This window comes from Rattus norvegicus, chromosome 8 (assembly GCF_021556685.1).
Source record: "Rattus norvegicus strain SHRSP/BbbUtx chromosome 8, alternate assembly SHRSP_T2T, whole genome shotgun sequence".
NCBI classification, from domain to species: Eukaryota; Metazoa; Chordata; class Mammalia; order Rodentia; family Muridae; genus Rattus; species Rattus norvegicus.
The window spans coordinates 12,403,920-12,421,601 of NC_141541.1; the positions used below are offsets into that span (position 1 = coordinate 12,403,920).

The following is a 17,682-nucleotide window of genomic DNA, read 5'->3' on the forward strand; positions in this document are numbered from 1 at the left end:
TGGGGCGACCATGACAAAAGTAAACATTTGCTGAGTTAATTAGCAGGAAGTGTTCTGACTCATTCTTTATGAAATTTGCTCTAAATTGGTGGAAGACTGTACTCAAAGCTCTAATTCAAGCCAAACACCGATAACTTATTATGGGAAACAAGGCAAAGAAGTATTCATTCAGTCCTTCGAGAGGGGAAAATGTCACTTATCAAAGAAAAAAGAGTGTAGGAAAAGGGGCTGAATGAGGAGGTCTGCTTCCTGACACTGCCATAGCACATAATACATCAGTAGAACTTCAGAGAGGAGAGGGTAAGCTATACCACAGGAGAGAGAAAGACGAGCAAAAACAAGTGATGCTTAGGTATGTGCACTTGGGGGAAAGTAAGCTCCCACTGTGTCTGATCCTGAGTGCCATGACATGTAGCCAGGGGCCAAACCATGGAAGATATTAGGATTAAATCGTCTGCTATTGTCACAACCACTGATGCTCTCCTGGGAGGAAGAATGACATGATCTAAAAGGACACATTTTGTTGGCAAATAAAAGTGGGGGGTTGCTGACCAATCAGTAAGACATGGCATTGCTACAGCCATAAAAGATGGAGGAGAGGGAAGAAAATAATCCCCCAGATTGTCACAGATTGACTACAAGAAAGTCCCATACAGAGAAGAGCAGGGATAAACACAGGAGGGGTGTGCTAAGGAGTTCCATGGGAGGGGAAAGAGGGTAACACAAGAGGTGACCATGGGAAGGGGAGAGAGGGCAATGCAAGACGAATATTAATCAGATTATATCAGACACATGTTCTAAGTTGTCAAAGAATAAATTTTACAAAAAGAGTGGGGGAAAGATAATGCTTCCGGTTATAAAACCCTCACAGTTTAGCAAGTGCAGGAAACAAAAGTCTAAGATGGTGGATTCTCATGAGATGGTTCATCAGGTATATGCTGCCAAGGCTGAAGACCTGAGTTCAATCCTCAGGACCCACAGAGTAGAGGAAGAGAAGCAATTGCTGCAAAATGTCCTCAGATTTGCACATGCTTACTCTAGGACGTGTGTGTGTGTGTGTGTGTGTGTGTGTGTGTGTGTGTGTGTGTGTGTGTGTGTTTCCTCATGATATTTCCAAATATTTACACACAACAATGACCCAATAAACAGGAATAGAAAAGCTTTCTGTCAAACGTATTTAAAGTTTTTTTCCCCATAGAAAACTTCATCATGAAAATATGACAAAAAATAAATAATTTTTAAAACTTTCTTTTTGAGTTTTGATAACATTTTCAGTATATAGTGACCAATGTTTTATTTTATTTCCAGTAAGAACAAAGCTTCTTTTCTTTTATGAATCCCCATCCTGATCCTCTTCTCAAAAAAAGTCAATTCCCAACCATTGCAGAGCAGGAGGAACCCACATAGCATGCACACATCTCCTCTACTTAGCAGAAGAATAATATCATTTATTTTTTAAAAAGAATTCCAATCTTTGTAATAGGATTTCTTTAAAAATTTAAAATGATGTCATCCTAAACATACAAAATATTTAAAAACACAAAATATTTTAAAAGGTCATTCTAATTTCAAAACATTAGCATCTGAAATTACATCACCTGTAATTAGTAGAAGAAGAAGGCAGAAGGAAAAAGTCACACTTACTTTAGCTGCACCGATCTGCTCTTTTCGAAATTTCTCAAGGGGTGCGATTAACACATCATTAGCATTTTGAATCTGAAATTAAAAATGCATATATATTAAACTCCATACAACTTCATGTCAATAATACTGAAAATGGTCTCCGTTTAGCCTATATAATGCGGTTTTTGTTCTCAAGCCTGATTCTATAAAAACTTCCTAAACTTCATATCCTATTGCATTTTTTACCTGATAATGGAGTGGGTTTTATGTATGATTTCTCTTAATACTAACAAAACTGTGGGTAATATGAAAGTAAGTTCTTAGAGTACTGAAACTGTTTTGAATGTTTACATTACTTCTACATTTTAACTAAGAAACAGTGTCTTGAATATTAAGTTTAAAAATGCCTTTAATTACACTGGTTTAATGTCGCCTCTCTGGGCATCATCCTAAAACTGGCACAGCTCTTCCACTTGTCACTAAGCTGCTAGAATTCCGTAAGTACAAAGGGAAAAAAGGCTCCATGACTTCTCTTACCTAATGAGTTTCCTTGCACTTGGGATTTGCCTGAAGGCTCTGGTGATATTTCCACCCGAACTAAAACAGTATCTGATTTCATTTCAACAAAGAACACTTTGTCTCCATGGTCCAAGTGGAGAATCATTTAAACTTTAAAACAGATAGATCTCTCAGTGCGGGTGGGTAAGAATACTGCAAGGGGGTGTGTAAGACACAAGGGCGTGAACCGGACAAACAGAGGCAACACACACACACACACACACACACACACACACACATAAAATACACACACAAACACACACACACAAACACACACACATACACACTGACAGAAACACAAACACACAGACAGGGACACACACAGGCACACACACATACACAACTTTCAACAAGCAAGCAAGAGAAAGACCCAGTGACCAAATGAGTGATGCCTTTTCACAAGGCACTCACTTGGTAGAACTTGTATAACTTGTTCTATATGCAGCAAGTGAAACGCTGAGGAGAAAAGAAAACCTACTTTTCAAATATGCTCACTGAAACATGTGGTTTTATCCAGTTACAGCTTTTCTGTAAGCATGAAATCATATGGTTTTTCCATGCGTTTAAAAATCTTATATAAAATGCCAATATTTTTATTTTTACTTATTTCATCATTTATTTTCATAACTCTGGTTAGTCTCTGTTGAGTTGTACTTGCTTTTTAAAGCCTGTGTGTATGCTTCTCTCTGTCTCTGTCTCTGTCTCTGTCTCTCTCTCTCTCTCTGTGTGTGTGTGTGTGTGTGTGTGTGTGTGTGTGTGTGTGTGTGTGTGTGTGTTTCTGGAACTTTGGACACACATGTTCATGTGGAGGTCAGAGAAAATCTTGAGTGTTAACTTCACCTTCATACTTGTTTCCTGTTTAAGAAACGGTCTTCTTTTTTCCTGACAGTGCACACTGGCTAGCTGGCTTGTGAACTTCTGGGAATTCTCTGTTCTCCACCTCCCACCTCAGCATAGGAATGGTGGGAGTAAAGATGTGTGACACCAAGTCCAGCTTTAAAAAGTTCTGGGAATCCAGATTCAAGTTCAGCAAGTGTTCCCCACTGAGATAACAACCTAACTTGATTTAGTTGTTAAACTCCATACTCTGAATGCCCAGAGACAATGCAAACAAAGGCAAAACTAAAATGCTGATGCTACTCCCATGACCCTGGCATTATTAACTCCAAAATCATGTTTCCAGAGAGGATTGACACAAGAGGGAAGAGTCACCCTGAGTGTGGGCAGGGCCAGCCCAGGGCTTGAAGTCAAGAACTGAATAAGAAGGCCCAGTGCAGAGATTAAAGCCACTGCTTACTAGGAGGGAAGTCACACTTGCAAACACTCATCTGAAATGTACCAGGAGCTCAAGTGGTAGACAGGCCTGGCCTTGCTGGCATCTTAGCACAGAAACTGGTAACCCCGAGACGACTCCTTCCTAAGCTTCTTGGGGTGTCCAAAAATCCGCAGGAGAAATAAATACGGTTTTTAATATGATTTTGGCACATGCCACTTTCTCAGTTCACATTTGTCTCTCCATCCTCTGCAGTCACCTCATCTTCACAAACAATTTAAAAGACAATTCTCTGAAGTAAAAGAAACCAAAACTCGGACAAATCTAAAGGCATTATCCAGCAGGGCCCTGGCACCGGCTCATAAACTTGAGCGTAATTTTTCCTTTAAACCATTGTAACATTGTGGAATTTTTGCATCTAGAGTTGATATGTCCAGTCAATGGCTGCTGTTCGTAATATGCGGATGTAAGTCCAAGAGATTCTGATACAAAGGCCAACACTAAATACAGGTCACTAAGTGGATTTATGACCAGCTTTGGCTATTCTAAGCCTGGTCTTTGCATCTCTCTGGGGAATGTGGGTTCTCCTTTGTGCACACTCCCAATCATGTGTGAAAGTATCCAGTTATGTTCTAAGTCACAGACAAAACGAAGGAGGTGAGAAATAATATTGTGAGAAAATTAAAAGACACTGTTGCTCCTGAAAAGCAAAGGAAAATGGTGCTCAACATAGCAAAAATCCACTAGTCAGTTTGTAAGGAGGATGTCATTTGTGTGACAAACCTTACTATTATCTTTGTTTAATCTAGATAAATACAATTTTGGTTCACACACGACACTTTCTCCTCATATTTACAAAGCAAAACCAAGAAACAACAAAAGGTCTGCTAAAGTCCCTCCGAGAAGTGCAATCAAGTCACAGAGAAGGTGGATCCACACTCCATTTCTGTGACTTGGTTTGGCTTTGCAGGAGTAACTTAGGAAAACTACAAGAACAATCTTATATATTTGGTTGTGAGCCTAGCCTTTAACGGCTGAGCCATTTCTCCAGCCCTACAAGAACAATCTTAATATTGTCTTGATAAGTAGTGGTAAAAATTTAGTCTTAGAAACATCTTACTTAAAAAAAAAAAGAAACATCTTACTTGACATTATTTATAACCCTTATTAATTCTAAACTGTTGGCTTTATTTTTATAGATATTGGCTCATAGTTAACATTCAAAAATATTTTGCCAATGACTCCACTTATTTTCGGGAAAAGAGAAGCAAATCAGATCAAAGACTCTAGCACCATGCCCTGTGTGAACTTAGTCCATTCTCAGCCTATTCCCTGATGCTGTACAACACTGGATGAGTCCCTAAAACTCAGTCTAGTGAAGAGGAAAACAGAATTTCATTTCATAGCTTGCTTACAGAAATGCCATCTTTTTGTCTATCATATGCTTATTAAGATTTATAAAGCATTGACTACTCCTATTAAATCCACTCTGTCATGATGATTTTTAGACTCCTGCAGCTATGGGATGTAACATTAAAGCAAGCTGTTAAGTTTCTCTTGGTGTTTAAGTGATTCTGGTAATCAGCCCCAATGATTCTCTGACATTACTCAAAAGCAAAGGATTCCACTGTTTTAATGTGGTTAGAAGTAAAGAGTCGGGTTGGGGATTTAGCTCAGTGGTAGAGCGCTTGCCTAGCAAGTGCAAGGCCCTGGGTTTGGTCCCAAGCTCCAAGAAAAAAAAAAAAAGAAAAACGAAAAAAGAAAAAAAAAGAGTCTTCAAAATCACTACACATACACGATACAATTTCCTACAGAGCTTGGAAGACCAAGTGATGGTCTACATGAATGACTGGTTCCTGCTTTTCACTGCTGTGAAGTTGTTTGTCAAGCAAGAGTCACTGAATGAGAGGAATCATAAAGATTCCTTAAATTTTTACTACTGCCTCTACCCCCGGCTGGTTAAAAACCAGTGCTATTGTTTCTAGCCACAGTTGCTCATTAACTATAAGGACTGCACTTCACTATACGGCAACTTTCTAATAATAAGATATTACTACTGCACATGTGCACATGCCCAAAGCACTCGAATATTTGAAGCAAATCTATAAACATATTCTATAGTACCAACCAGAGCAGATGTTTGAGACAGCTATAAGAGATGATGCCATTTACATGAAACCATGGGTGTATATACCTCACTGTAAAAGTAATGTCCTGTGAGATATCAATATAGCCAGTCCATGCAAAGAAGGAGGTCACTGCAGGTACACTTTAGAGGTATATGCAGGTACACATAGGACAGTCAATACTGAACGACATCCACAATGAGACAAAAATGGATGCTTCTCCTACTGGATATTTACAACTGGGAAAGCACACACCAGAGCTTCCCTTTGGGATGACAAAGCAGCATCCTTCCTCTGCTGTGTCCCAGATCTTTGTCAGTCCTTCCTCTTGAGCATCTTGTCTGACACGGTTGTTGTTAAGGTATGTCGGAAGGCTTCAGTAGGGCTCACCTCTTGGGTATTGACAATTCAGATTTCTACATTGCAAACTGCAATCCTTTCCCAGGTCACCAACCAAATCTCTTCTACTTGTCAACCACAGCTAAAGATCAAAACTCATACAGGATGTGGAAGTGAAGCATGTGGACAGGACTCACAGATAGTAAAGGATCACATCTCAAAACTAAAAATGCATTTTATTATGTCTTCCAAGTGTGAGCAATGATGGTGAAAAAGAAAAGGCTATTCAAGCTATCTGGACACCACAGTTAGCCAGTTAATTCTTACTTAAATTTAACTGTTGCTTCTATATTTGAATATTAGCCTCTTCATATTCAGGACATTGTTCTACTGTGAGTCCCAACACCCTAGATATCAACTGTTTAACTCTTACTCTAATTTAAATTAGTAACATTTTCCATCTAACTATTTTTTACTAGAGGTGACACCCATTTCATGCTGGAATATACTGGGAAAGGAAATGTCAGCTTGGAGACCTATGCCCATGAATCTACCCTTTTTTCAAAGGCAAGGCCACACTCAAGAGTCCAGCATCATGCCTTGTGTTAACCATATCAGTTATGAGTTTATTCCCCAATGCTATGCAACACTGAACAAGTTATTCACACTAAGTCTAATGGTAATGATAACAGAACTTCATTTCACAGCTTGCTAATAGAAACCAAATCTTTATATTTATATCTGTCATACATTTATTAAGATTTACAAAGCATAAATTGCTTCCTATTAAGCCCACTCTGTCATGCTGAACAAATGATATACAATCAAACACATGTCAATTCTTAAGATTACAGTAGACTCTACTACTGTAATTCAAATGTAAGAAATCTCGCTAGCACATCTTCAATGTCAGGCAGCCCTTGTAACTGCACAAGAACAGTCACCAGGGACAAATGGCTACCAGCCTCTCTGCTTCTAGGGTTTATGACTTCTTCTGACAAACATGAGTCAAATTGTAGCTTGCTGTTTCAAAATAAAATCATATATTTCCCATACAGTGAAGAGACAGAAAGTCATTCCACCATGAAAGAATCAAGCCAAGAAAGAGAAAGTCAATTACAGATGTTCATCTCGTCTGATAGGAGTTGGTCACAACTCAAGGCTGTGCCAGATGGAACTTCCTAAGTACTAAAATATTTGAACCAAGAGACACTTCTTTTAGCTTTTTCATGCTGTTGTTCTTAATTGAGATCACTGAGAGGTTAAGCAAAGAATATTTTTGAGCCCGATGCGGTGCTGCATACCCATAGTCCCATCAGATAGGAGGCTAAGACAAGAGGATGACATTTAAATATCATGGGCTGCACAACGAGAGCCAGCGTCAGAGCAAAGTCCCGTTAAAGTCAGTACACACTCAGGAAATACCTGTAAAAACTGCAGTGCGAGTCTTCTCCTACCCTGTCTGCTTTATCATTGTCCCGACAAATGACTCTTAGTACATAAACTGAAAATGATGACACTTTAAAGGAATCCAAGAAAAAAGAATTCCAGGTTGCTTTCCAGCTAAAAATAACAAGACCTCCAAAGAGGTCAAATTAGAATCGGTGCCTTAAAGGTTACTAAAAATAATTAGCCCAACCATCTGTAACTATGTGTACCTTAATATATTGTTTCAATTTTGAAAAGAGAATGCACTTAGCATTTTTATAGACTTTTCAAAAAGATGCTATGAACTCAAAAGCCATTCCAGAGGAGCTTTGTGTACACCGTTCAGAACCTGAGTTCTCAAGGCAAAGATAAAAAGTGCTCTGATCCCTGCTGCTTCTCCTCAGGTGCCTGAAGAGTCATTCCTACCCAGTTCAGGAAAAGGCGTCTTTGTAGATACTGGTAAGGTGGCTCTGATTACGCCTCTAATACTCCAGGGCCCCTCAGACCTGCATGCTTCTAGTGGCGCCACTATTAGATTCCAGTGCTGTTGTCTGCTGCTAACTCTCTATGAGGTGGCCAAAGATAACCCATAACAGCTAGCTAGGGCATACCAACACCCCCAGGCTCCTGACAAACAGACCTCCACCCATTCCCAGACCTCAAGAACCAGAAACACAATGCGCTCTGAGATGAGCTCATTGTAGCCTCAGGAAACTTCTTTTTTGTGTGTTTTATACCCTAATTGAGTTGAAAAGAAAAATGACTTTTTGGATGAGGACAGGAAGAGAGAGTTTCAGCAAATAGGTAAATTGATATAATTCAATATATTCTCTAACCTCTACCCCAGCAGCAAATATATTTTAATGCGATTTCTTCTTGGTGATTTATTGTACCCTTCCTTCTATTTATCACAAAGAATGCTTTTGGCATGAGAAAATAAAATTGTTCATCTGATTTAACTACTAATTTATTATTTTAAGCAAGTTTCTGACAATCTTTGCTTAAGGAGAGAAGCTTATAGGAAGAACAAAAATTCATTAAACAAACCCCGGAGTCATAGTGTTGTGACAGCGATTACGTCTTAGTAGTTAGATTTCAGAATATTTTAATCAGAATTCTCTAATAGTTAGGTCATTTTCAATTGCTCAAACCTTAGGAAAGATGGAGGATATCATCACGGATAGGAGATTTCTTAAACTCTTTACTGTGGTTCAACAGAAACAGGAGAGGGTGCAGGGAAGAGAAGCTGTCCACCAAGAACACAGGAATTTAGCAAGATAGAGCTGTGTGTAAGAAGACAAAACAAAGCAAAACAGAACACAGAAGCTGGCCTGCCACAGAGGGATACCAGAAGTTGCAGGAGCTATGCAGCATGGGATATGCTGGAAGAAGCTTATGAGCACAAGTGGCTTTGGGTCCGTGTTCCACCACGTCAATCAGCAAGTGCTACACATCAGGTTTAGCATATGCACACAGGTCTACATATGTACCTTGGTGGCAAGGGCTAACCTTTATTTCAGCACCCTTCTGCCTGGGGACAAGAATGTATTTCTTTGGCAAACAGCATTCTTAAGATGGCAATCAACGGTTGAGAAAATACTATGGATATATGTGTGGGGGGCAGTTCCCAAGGATTAGGCCTGAGAACAAAAAGGGAACAGCTAAACAGGCTGCTCCCACAGGGGAGCTAGGATGGGATTCTGGACTCACAGGTAGCAACAACCCTGAACTTTCTTTCAGCAGGACAGAGAATTTCTCCATGGGTAAATAAAATTATTATTCCCATCTCTCAGCTTGGAACACTGATGCCCAAAGAAATAAAATAACTTACCAGAGATCACTCACACCTCATAGACAGCAAAGCCAGAGCTGGAAGTCAGTCTGGATCAGACTCTAACCTGCTAATCATTCTACCAGTGTTCATTAGAACACCCCTCAGAAAAAATGTGCCGTATGGCCAAATCAAGGCCGCTCCCTAACACCATTACCTGAAGGATCAGTATACCCTAAACCATAATATTTAATAATAGTAATAATTAAAAAACAAAGAGAGCCGTGGAACTTGATTATGAGCTAACAGATTACTGTCAGAGACTTTCAACTTTGAAATACATCTGCTCTATTTCCTGTCATAAATCATTTTGAAAGCCATGTCCTGCAGAGTACATTCCAAATAAAGTACAGGTTCATGTGGTGCTGAAGCTATATTTATACATACATATGTATATGTATATGATTTTCTTTTTAAAAAAAGTCAAGCTGAGTGGAATAATAATGATTTTTCTTGGCTTATGTAGCTGTTGCAATAAAATAGCAGTGAGGTAAGAATCTGCATGGCTGGGCAAGGGGTTGGCTCTCCAGCTATTTACCTCAAGTAGAAGTATTGCCTATAGGCAAGTCTTCCAATTAAAGTATTAGAAATTAGGGGATAAGGGAGTATCCCTTAAAAGCAACCATACAAGCACAACCCACTCTTGGTTCAGTCTCCGTGGAAGAAAACTTCCATGAGGTGTTATGTCACACATTTTCTTGATATAAACATGGGAAACTTGGTAATTATAACACACCAGGGGTCAATATAGATGTCTGAGGGCAAGTGCCCATGCACACATAAATGCACAGAACATATTTGTACTGTAACTACCACTGTGGGGACCGCTTGGATGTGAGCATTTAAAAGATCTCCTGGGAATATGAGGAAAAGAAAATACTCTTTCTGAATAAATAATTCCTTAATCAAATAAGCCAACTGGTTGAATTTCTGTGATGTTAAAAACAATAAAGCCAGGGGAAAGTCATCAAAAGAGAAGAGATCAGCTCTTTAAGAGAGAACTATGGAGATCCATGAATAGCCAAGAGTGGCCTTGGCCCAGCAAATCTGAAAACAGGGATATGATTTATTTTGCAGGAATTTTTTTCGTTTCAACTTTCCCAGGCATTTGAGCACAGGCTCTTAGTCATGACTAAGAGTTACCTCATAAATAAGTCCCATATGCTGTAACCCTTGTCCCTGGTCTTCTTAAAAGCCAGGTCTAGTCATAAACTACCTGCCAGTTTTCCACACTCCACAGCTGTCAAATCCCTTCTTGACCAGTCAAATGAGAAAATCCCTTCACCCGCTTCTTCAAGGTCTAATATGAGAGGTACAAGTGATTTGCCAAATGAAACAGATTCTCTTCACATAATGACGGGCAACAGAAAAACGACATTCCTTTCCCTTATCTGTGGGATGGAGACCCCAGAGAAAACACAGCCGGTTACTACCACATCATTAACTTCTGACCTCTTTTGGTCTTAATCTCCAGACATAGCTGTAATCACTTTCAGGTCACAGAGCTAAACTGATGCTTCAGATTGCCCTCCAGGTAACCAAGCTTCTCAAATGCTTTTCTTCTGTAGTGCCTGAGACACTCTCAGTGTCCCCCACACATGCAAGTATTCACAATACACTGTGGGAAACCAGTTCACCTTGAAGAAGCTTGAAAGGAGACAAAACAACAAAATTATTGATGTCTACTTCTTTGTCATCCTGAAAAATAAAGAGCTAACCGTCAGGGGTTCAGTTCACATACCCTGAAAGACTGCTCCTGACTGTCAAACCATTTCCTATCTCATGGTTATCCAGGTCCCCAGACAGTCTTGACAACTGGACAATCGCCCGTCCCTTTCACAGTCAGCAACCACATCCTGTTTGTTAACACTTTTCTTTTAATAATATCCTATGAGATCCTAGCATACAAATGCTCAACAATATCTTTTAACTAGTCACAAGTTAATCAATATTGCAGTTTAAGTGATATAGCCAATTAATTATATAACATTGATGTGAGATGGAGAATTCAGGAATGAAATAAAACTCGTCCGAGTGCTACAACCTTCAAAAGACAAACAGCTGTCCACACTAATCTGAACACGTGGAGACAGAGCTATTAGGGTCAGTGCTTTTGATGCTGTGTCTCTATCCCAGGCCTGCCCTGTCTCTTGTTAGGCCAGCATCTAGGTATACATCAGGGCCTTTGATGTGGATGAATTCTCTGGGGTTATCTGTCAGGACAAAAGGAAGATAGATAATCTGAACCCGCACTTATCTTACAGTTTAAGATAAGAATGCCCATTCTCTCCTCAGGAGCCAAGCACATGCCTGAACAGGCAGGTGAGGTAAAGATTCATGGCCTGTCTCTGACAGACTCAGACTTACTAAGCTCCAAGTCTGAAAAGAAGTGTTCCTCTCTCATGGTATCTCACGAACTCAGCTTCCAATAGGTTCGGGTTCCTCTCAGGCCTTGTCCTTTCTAGTGAATACCAGAATCAGCAACCAGTCTAAGCAGTCAAGTAACTGTGGCTTCTCCTTCTAGGACATCTCCATTACCAAAGCATCCCATCATGACTCTCTGCGACTGCATCCTCTGGGCAAACCTACCAAGATGAACTTACACACACACACACACACACACACACACACACACACACACACACACACACACACACACACACCTTGTATTTGGTTTCCCACAGAGATGATGGTGGTATCTAAACAAAAAGAGAGATTAATTCCTTCCTCTAATCATCTCTTATGTCAACAACCAAAGACCCTCAGAGGTGGTTAGCCTGAGCTTCAAAAGTCCCCCTCCTCTCATGCACTGCAAGCCATCTCTCCTCCCAGGTAGAGCCGTCTCTACAGGCTCAAGCTCACACCCTTGCTTCCCAGGCTCACCCGTCTCACTGCCCGTCTATTGAAACATTTCCACCACAGAAGCCTCAGGCTGTGCCATCACCTGAGTGATCTGCCCTTACTGCTCCTTGTTTAAGTCTTAAAGGAATTTCTTGAGATTCCCAAATGATAGAGACCACCACACTACTCTGGCAGTGTGCTATGTGTCAGTTTCCCAACCACAACATGGGTGCTTCCCACTTTCCTTTTGTACCTCTTAGTGGCTTAAGCAGTAGTCATTATGGAGTGCAGCTATTAGACAAAAAAAATCTAAGGCATTTATCAACACAAATCCACTGATTAGAGATGGAGAAGATATGAAGAGACAGCGTATACAAAATGTCATGACACTGTTCATTTATTTTTGAGACATGGCTGCATGGAGCCCAGGATGACCTCCAACTCTCAAAGTAACCAAGAAGAATCTTGAATTTCTGATCTTTCTTCCTGTGTCTTTCCTGAGTTGAAATGTCTGTCCTTTGTCACCCTGCTTTATACAGAGTTGGAGATTGATACAGTTTTTTGGGGGGGTACACTAAACAAGTGAGCTAACTCTTACTAAGTTAAGTGAGATCATGCTCAGTGTTGACTTGGCATTTGTGCATGTTAACAGCATTTTCCTAATCAAATTCCAGCTCAGCCTCAAAGAGCATCCCATCCATTTACACACTAACTGAGTATAGGATTTTTTTTTATGAACCACCAGAAAAGATAAAGCCTGAGACTATAGATTCCTCCTTGTGACTTTTGCAGAAAGAAAACACTCTGGCCAATAATGAATGCAGATCACCTTCTACTGGGTGTTGAAATCTGAGCCTCTCAACATTATCTTCTGGAACTTACCATTTTGGAAATGGATCTTGAATAAGAAGCTGGAATGGGGCAGGGAGACCAGGCATGCTAAATGCTATCTGGCAGAGCAATCTGACCCCCGTCCCTGGCCATTTATTGGGGATGAATGAGGAATGGCATGCCTATCACCGTGTGCCAACGATTCAATTAGACACATAGCAACCTTGGAAGACTGGGTCATGACACATAGCTCCTTGCTGCCTTCAGCTTTGCAGGCAGAGAACACTCTATCCATGGTCCTACAGGATCCTAGTACAAGGGGAGCATGTGCACAAAACTAAGGGGGGTAACAGAAGAGGAGGGCAATGGCCAACCTGGAAAGTTGTTTACCTCTTTAGCTGCTCCCACAGGGCCCATTTCTGCTCTCCTGCTTTACTTTGATTTCCTTCTAGTGTTCCTGTGCACATTTAACCAGGCAGACCCTCAACACCCTGTCTCTTCACTAAATACACTCACCAAGGACCATTCTTGGGGAACCTATGGTCTAGTTATCTGCAACTCAGAGGACATGCCAGTTTGCCTTCAGTCCTTCCCACTCTACTAGTACCTTTGTGAATACCCTGATCCATTCTCTGGATCATTCCGTTTACTTGGTATCTTCTGGTTTCCAGGCAGTCCAGTTTGAGTTCAGTGTTCTGAAAGACAATTGCCCCTGGAAAAGGACGGATGGCTCAATACCACCAACACTCTATTTTCCTTCTGTTGCTGTGATAAAACTCTGATCAAAGCAACTTAGAGAAAGAGTGGATTCATTTATTTTTACACCTCCAGATCTAAGTTCATCACTGAGGGAGAGCAAGGAAGGAACTCAAATCAGGACCACTGGCTCCTGCTTGCAGCCATTTCCTTCAACCAGGACTCCCCACAGCCAGGAAAGCACAGCAGGAGCCATTGAGAATGCTGCCTCCGTGCTGGCACTCTCTGACTTGCCCCTACATCACCACAGTACCTTTTGCAGTTACCTGCCTAGGAATGTACTGGCTACAGCCGGGTGGTCTCTTCTACATCAATTAGTATGATAGAAAACTCGAGATTACTATCCAACCAGAAGAAACACTGAAAAGCTACACTTTATAACCGCCAGGTAAGAATTCAGTTAATCACCAACTAAGTATGGTAAAACATAGTGATGTGGGTCTGGGGATTAGCTCACAATGTTTCAACCACTAATTCCTGGGTTAATAAATGTTAATAAATGTAAATCAGCACTATAAGCAAGTACTCTGTAAGACAATGCCTCTCCTCTTCCACAGCTTATATTGACGTTCAGGAAGACCATTAAATAAGCAAAATAATAATAATAATAATACTTAAAGCAGCAACAAATAAGGAGAGGCACCAGAATGAAAACAAAACAGAGAGCTGAGAGGGCGATACCTTAACCTGGCAGGTACAGGTCAGAGCAATTTGTTCTGAGAACTTGACCCTCTGCTGCTGACCTTTGTTTTTTTTTTTTTTTTTTTTTTTTTTGGTTCTTTTTTTCGGAGCTGGGGACCGAACCCAGGGCCTTGCGCTTCCTAGGCAAGCGCTCTACAACTGAGCTAAATCCCCAACCCCTTCTGCTGCTGATCTTAAATGCGGAAGAGATGGTGAAGGTAAAATGGTTGTGTGTGAAAAAAAATGCCTTGGTGGCCTTGGGGTCTGCAAACCTCTGCCTGGCTTTGGGGAGGAGACACCACAGGGGGGGAAAAAAAACCACTAACACCAGGCACCTCAGAGACAAGACTGACTCCCTGACCTGACCAGAGGGCCATGGCTGTTTTCCTTCCCATGTACAGGCTGCTTAAAGACAAGACAGTAAAGAGGTCCTCAAGATGTAGATCAACTGTCTTCTCAGACTGTTGTGATAAAGCACTGTCTGGATAAAGCACAGGTCTAAGACAAAGCAAACAAAAAGAAAAGCAAAGGGCTTGGGGAGAGTGAAGCTTGAAACTGGCTTGAACTTCCTCACCCCTCCATGCCACACCCACACTCACAAACCCACACTTCACATCACCTCCACACCCCACACTCCTCTCACCCACAACTCCATGCTCCCCAACCCCTACTCAATGCTCTGGAGGATTTTGAGGTAAAAAGAAGAACAGGTATGAATGCCCTGAGCAGGACATGTGTGCTCGCCACACTGAGAGTCTGGACACATGGCCAGAGTGGCAGAAGCGCAGAGAGAGAAGCCTATGACACAGGCTCTGGCAAAGCCACAGTACATGAAGCCCCGAGACTCACAGGCTAGGGTCAAGATTATTTCATGAGCGCAGAATGTGGTTAAGGGACACAAGACTGTGAATTATATTACAGTGAACACCCCTTGTTCATCACACTATTGTGTGTAAGGTTGTGTCCCTCCTGAGGTTTCCAGAGTCCATTACTACAGAGAGGAGAAACAGCCACTGAGGATCCCCTGACCTGAAACTGAACCCAACGCCTGCACAAACAAAAAAGCAAGAACCCTGAAACCACCATGGAAAAACCCCCTGATGCAAGCTGCCAGGAACTTCCCATGAGACAGGCCCAACTGTTTGTAATTGTTATCTATGATTCCACACAGGGAAGGGCTGGCAAAATTAAAGCAACTGCTCTCTGGGTGAATGAGAGGCAGCTTTGTGTCATAAGTAACTTGGATGTTGTCTCATAATATAAAAGTTTATTGATCCAGACACGTAGGTCCTGCTTTACCAGGAAGCAATATACCATAGCCTATCTATACACTGAGTCTGCGTCTTTCATGTCCATGTTAGACTGAACTGAAAATAATTTGGAGCTAAGCAAACTGACAACTTTGTATAGCTAGTATAGGACAGATAGTGTCCCTTCTGGAATGACAGTGGCACAGACTAAGATCATCATCGTAAGATTGCTCTACCATGTGACAGCAGACAACACTAACGGAGCACCATCTTCCTAGATCTGACAGGAATGACTTCTCAGGGTTTCCCATTAGAAATTAATGTAGATTTAGGGACAGCTTTCGCCTCTCTTCTAAGTTACTGAGAAGCAACTTTGAAAATTTCAGAGCATTTTCTTTTACAGGATTCAATCACGAAAATAAATGGTTTGGCCACTCTATTTAAAGTAAATTAATTCTTTCCATGTTCAGGGAAAGAAGCTCTGCTTCAAAGGAATCAAATAGAGTGTGGCATGAGAAGGTACCTGGCAATATTGGTAAACACAGGCATGTGCGCACGCGCGCGCACACACACACACACACACACACACACACACACACACACACGCTACACAGGAATATTTAACAAGAAGAGATTCTGGTGTGGGTTCGCCTTCACAATCACACTAACTGTATAATTACAGGGCCAGCATGAGTTTGAAACACCACAGCATTTCATGTGGTGAGAACAATTCAAACACAATGGTAAAACTTAAAATCAGATTTAGTCCTAGAAAATACCAGCTTAATTCCTGGAGAAAGACAAGAGTGATTCCTGCGCGGGGAATCTGGGGGTACATAGAAACACATAGCACACTTGCTTACAGCTGCCTGAGTACTCCATGTTTAATGAGATGATAAGAGACATATACAGACCATAATAAGGGGAAATGGTTTGAACTGTACACTTTCTGGAAGTGTGCCTCAATTATATATAATACAGCACAGACCATGCTCAGGATTGACACAGCAAGTGCTAATTCCAGGCACTTTTGATGTGCCTGATAATTTCATGCTAATCAGTTCACATCTACAAAATCAGCTGAGCCGCAGAGGAGAGGTGATCTATTAAAAGGGTAAAATGGAAACTTGTACGATGGATCAGTCAACAGAGGCATTTCCCACTAAGCCTGACAGTCTGAGCTCCAGGCCCAGGAGTCAGGTGTTGGAGAATCAACGCTTAACAGGTTGTCCTCTGACCTCCACTGAAGCTATGCACCACATCACTCACGCACATGCGCTGGAAAGCACATACAGGCAGAGCACGTGCACGAGAGCAACACACACACACACACACACACACACACACACACACACACACACACAGACAGACAGACAGACACTCACAAAGTCAGAAAAAATGTAATTTTAGAAAAGCTTAAAACGCAAACCATATTTAAGAAAAAAAGAAAACACCATCAACCACTGAAAAACTCAAGCATGAAGAACTTAAAGTGCAAATTAACAAAGACATCATAATAGTTTAAACTAGAAAATTGCAGTGCCTGCATTGTGGCATTCGGTTAGAGAATACAAAATGGTGGAAATATGTCTAAGTTCCTCTGCAGCTCAATGCTAACCGCAGTGCAGTGGTGCCTTAAGGTCTATCAAGCCACAATAGGAACACAGCATGGCAGAGCAGGAACCCTGTGGAGAGCTCGATTTTCACATTTATATCCACACTCGTTTAAAAGATGAAAATATAAGGACAAATCACTCTCCTGGGTCACAAATCAGACTTCACATAAAAACGTGCAACTCGGGTAAATAGGATAAAGTCTACGTGGATTTGTAGATCTTTAGAATGTTAAACCTCAGTGATCGGGGCCGGGGGTGCAGCTCTGGAGTGTTGCCTGGTACAGAGTCAGGCTCTGGATCGGATCTCCAGGACCACATACACCAGGTGGGATGGTGCAGACCTGCAATCTCTTTGGTCAAGTTGTACAGGCAGAAGAACCAGAAAGTCCAGGTCATCCTCAGCTACAAAGTGAATCTGAGGCCAGCCTGGGCTACGTGAGACCCTATCCCACACCCACACGAAAGGACTTGAAAGTTCCTGCTCGGAGCGGAGTGTGGCCCACACGTGCTGGGTTCTGCCTCCCGAGTC

At 41.4% G+C, this 17,682-nt stretch overlaps 1 protein-coding gene across 2 annotated transcripts in view; it reads right to left on the reverse strand.

Annotated features, from left to right (window-relative positions):
- The window catches only part of Arhgap42 (Rho GTPase activating protein 42), a 230,748-nt gene that overhangs the window by 99,759 nt on the left and 113,307 nt on the right, over positions 1 to 17,682 (reverse strand). For both annotated transcript variants that reach the window (NM_001430509.1, NM_001430510.1), the window contains 1 exon segment: positions 1,645 to 1,716. In NM_001430509.1, coding sequence (NP_001417438.1) covers positions 1,645 to 1,716 — 72 coding nt within the window.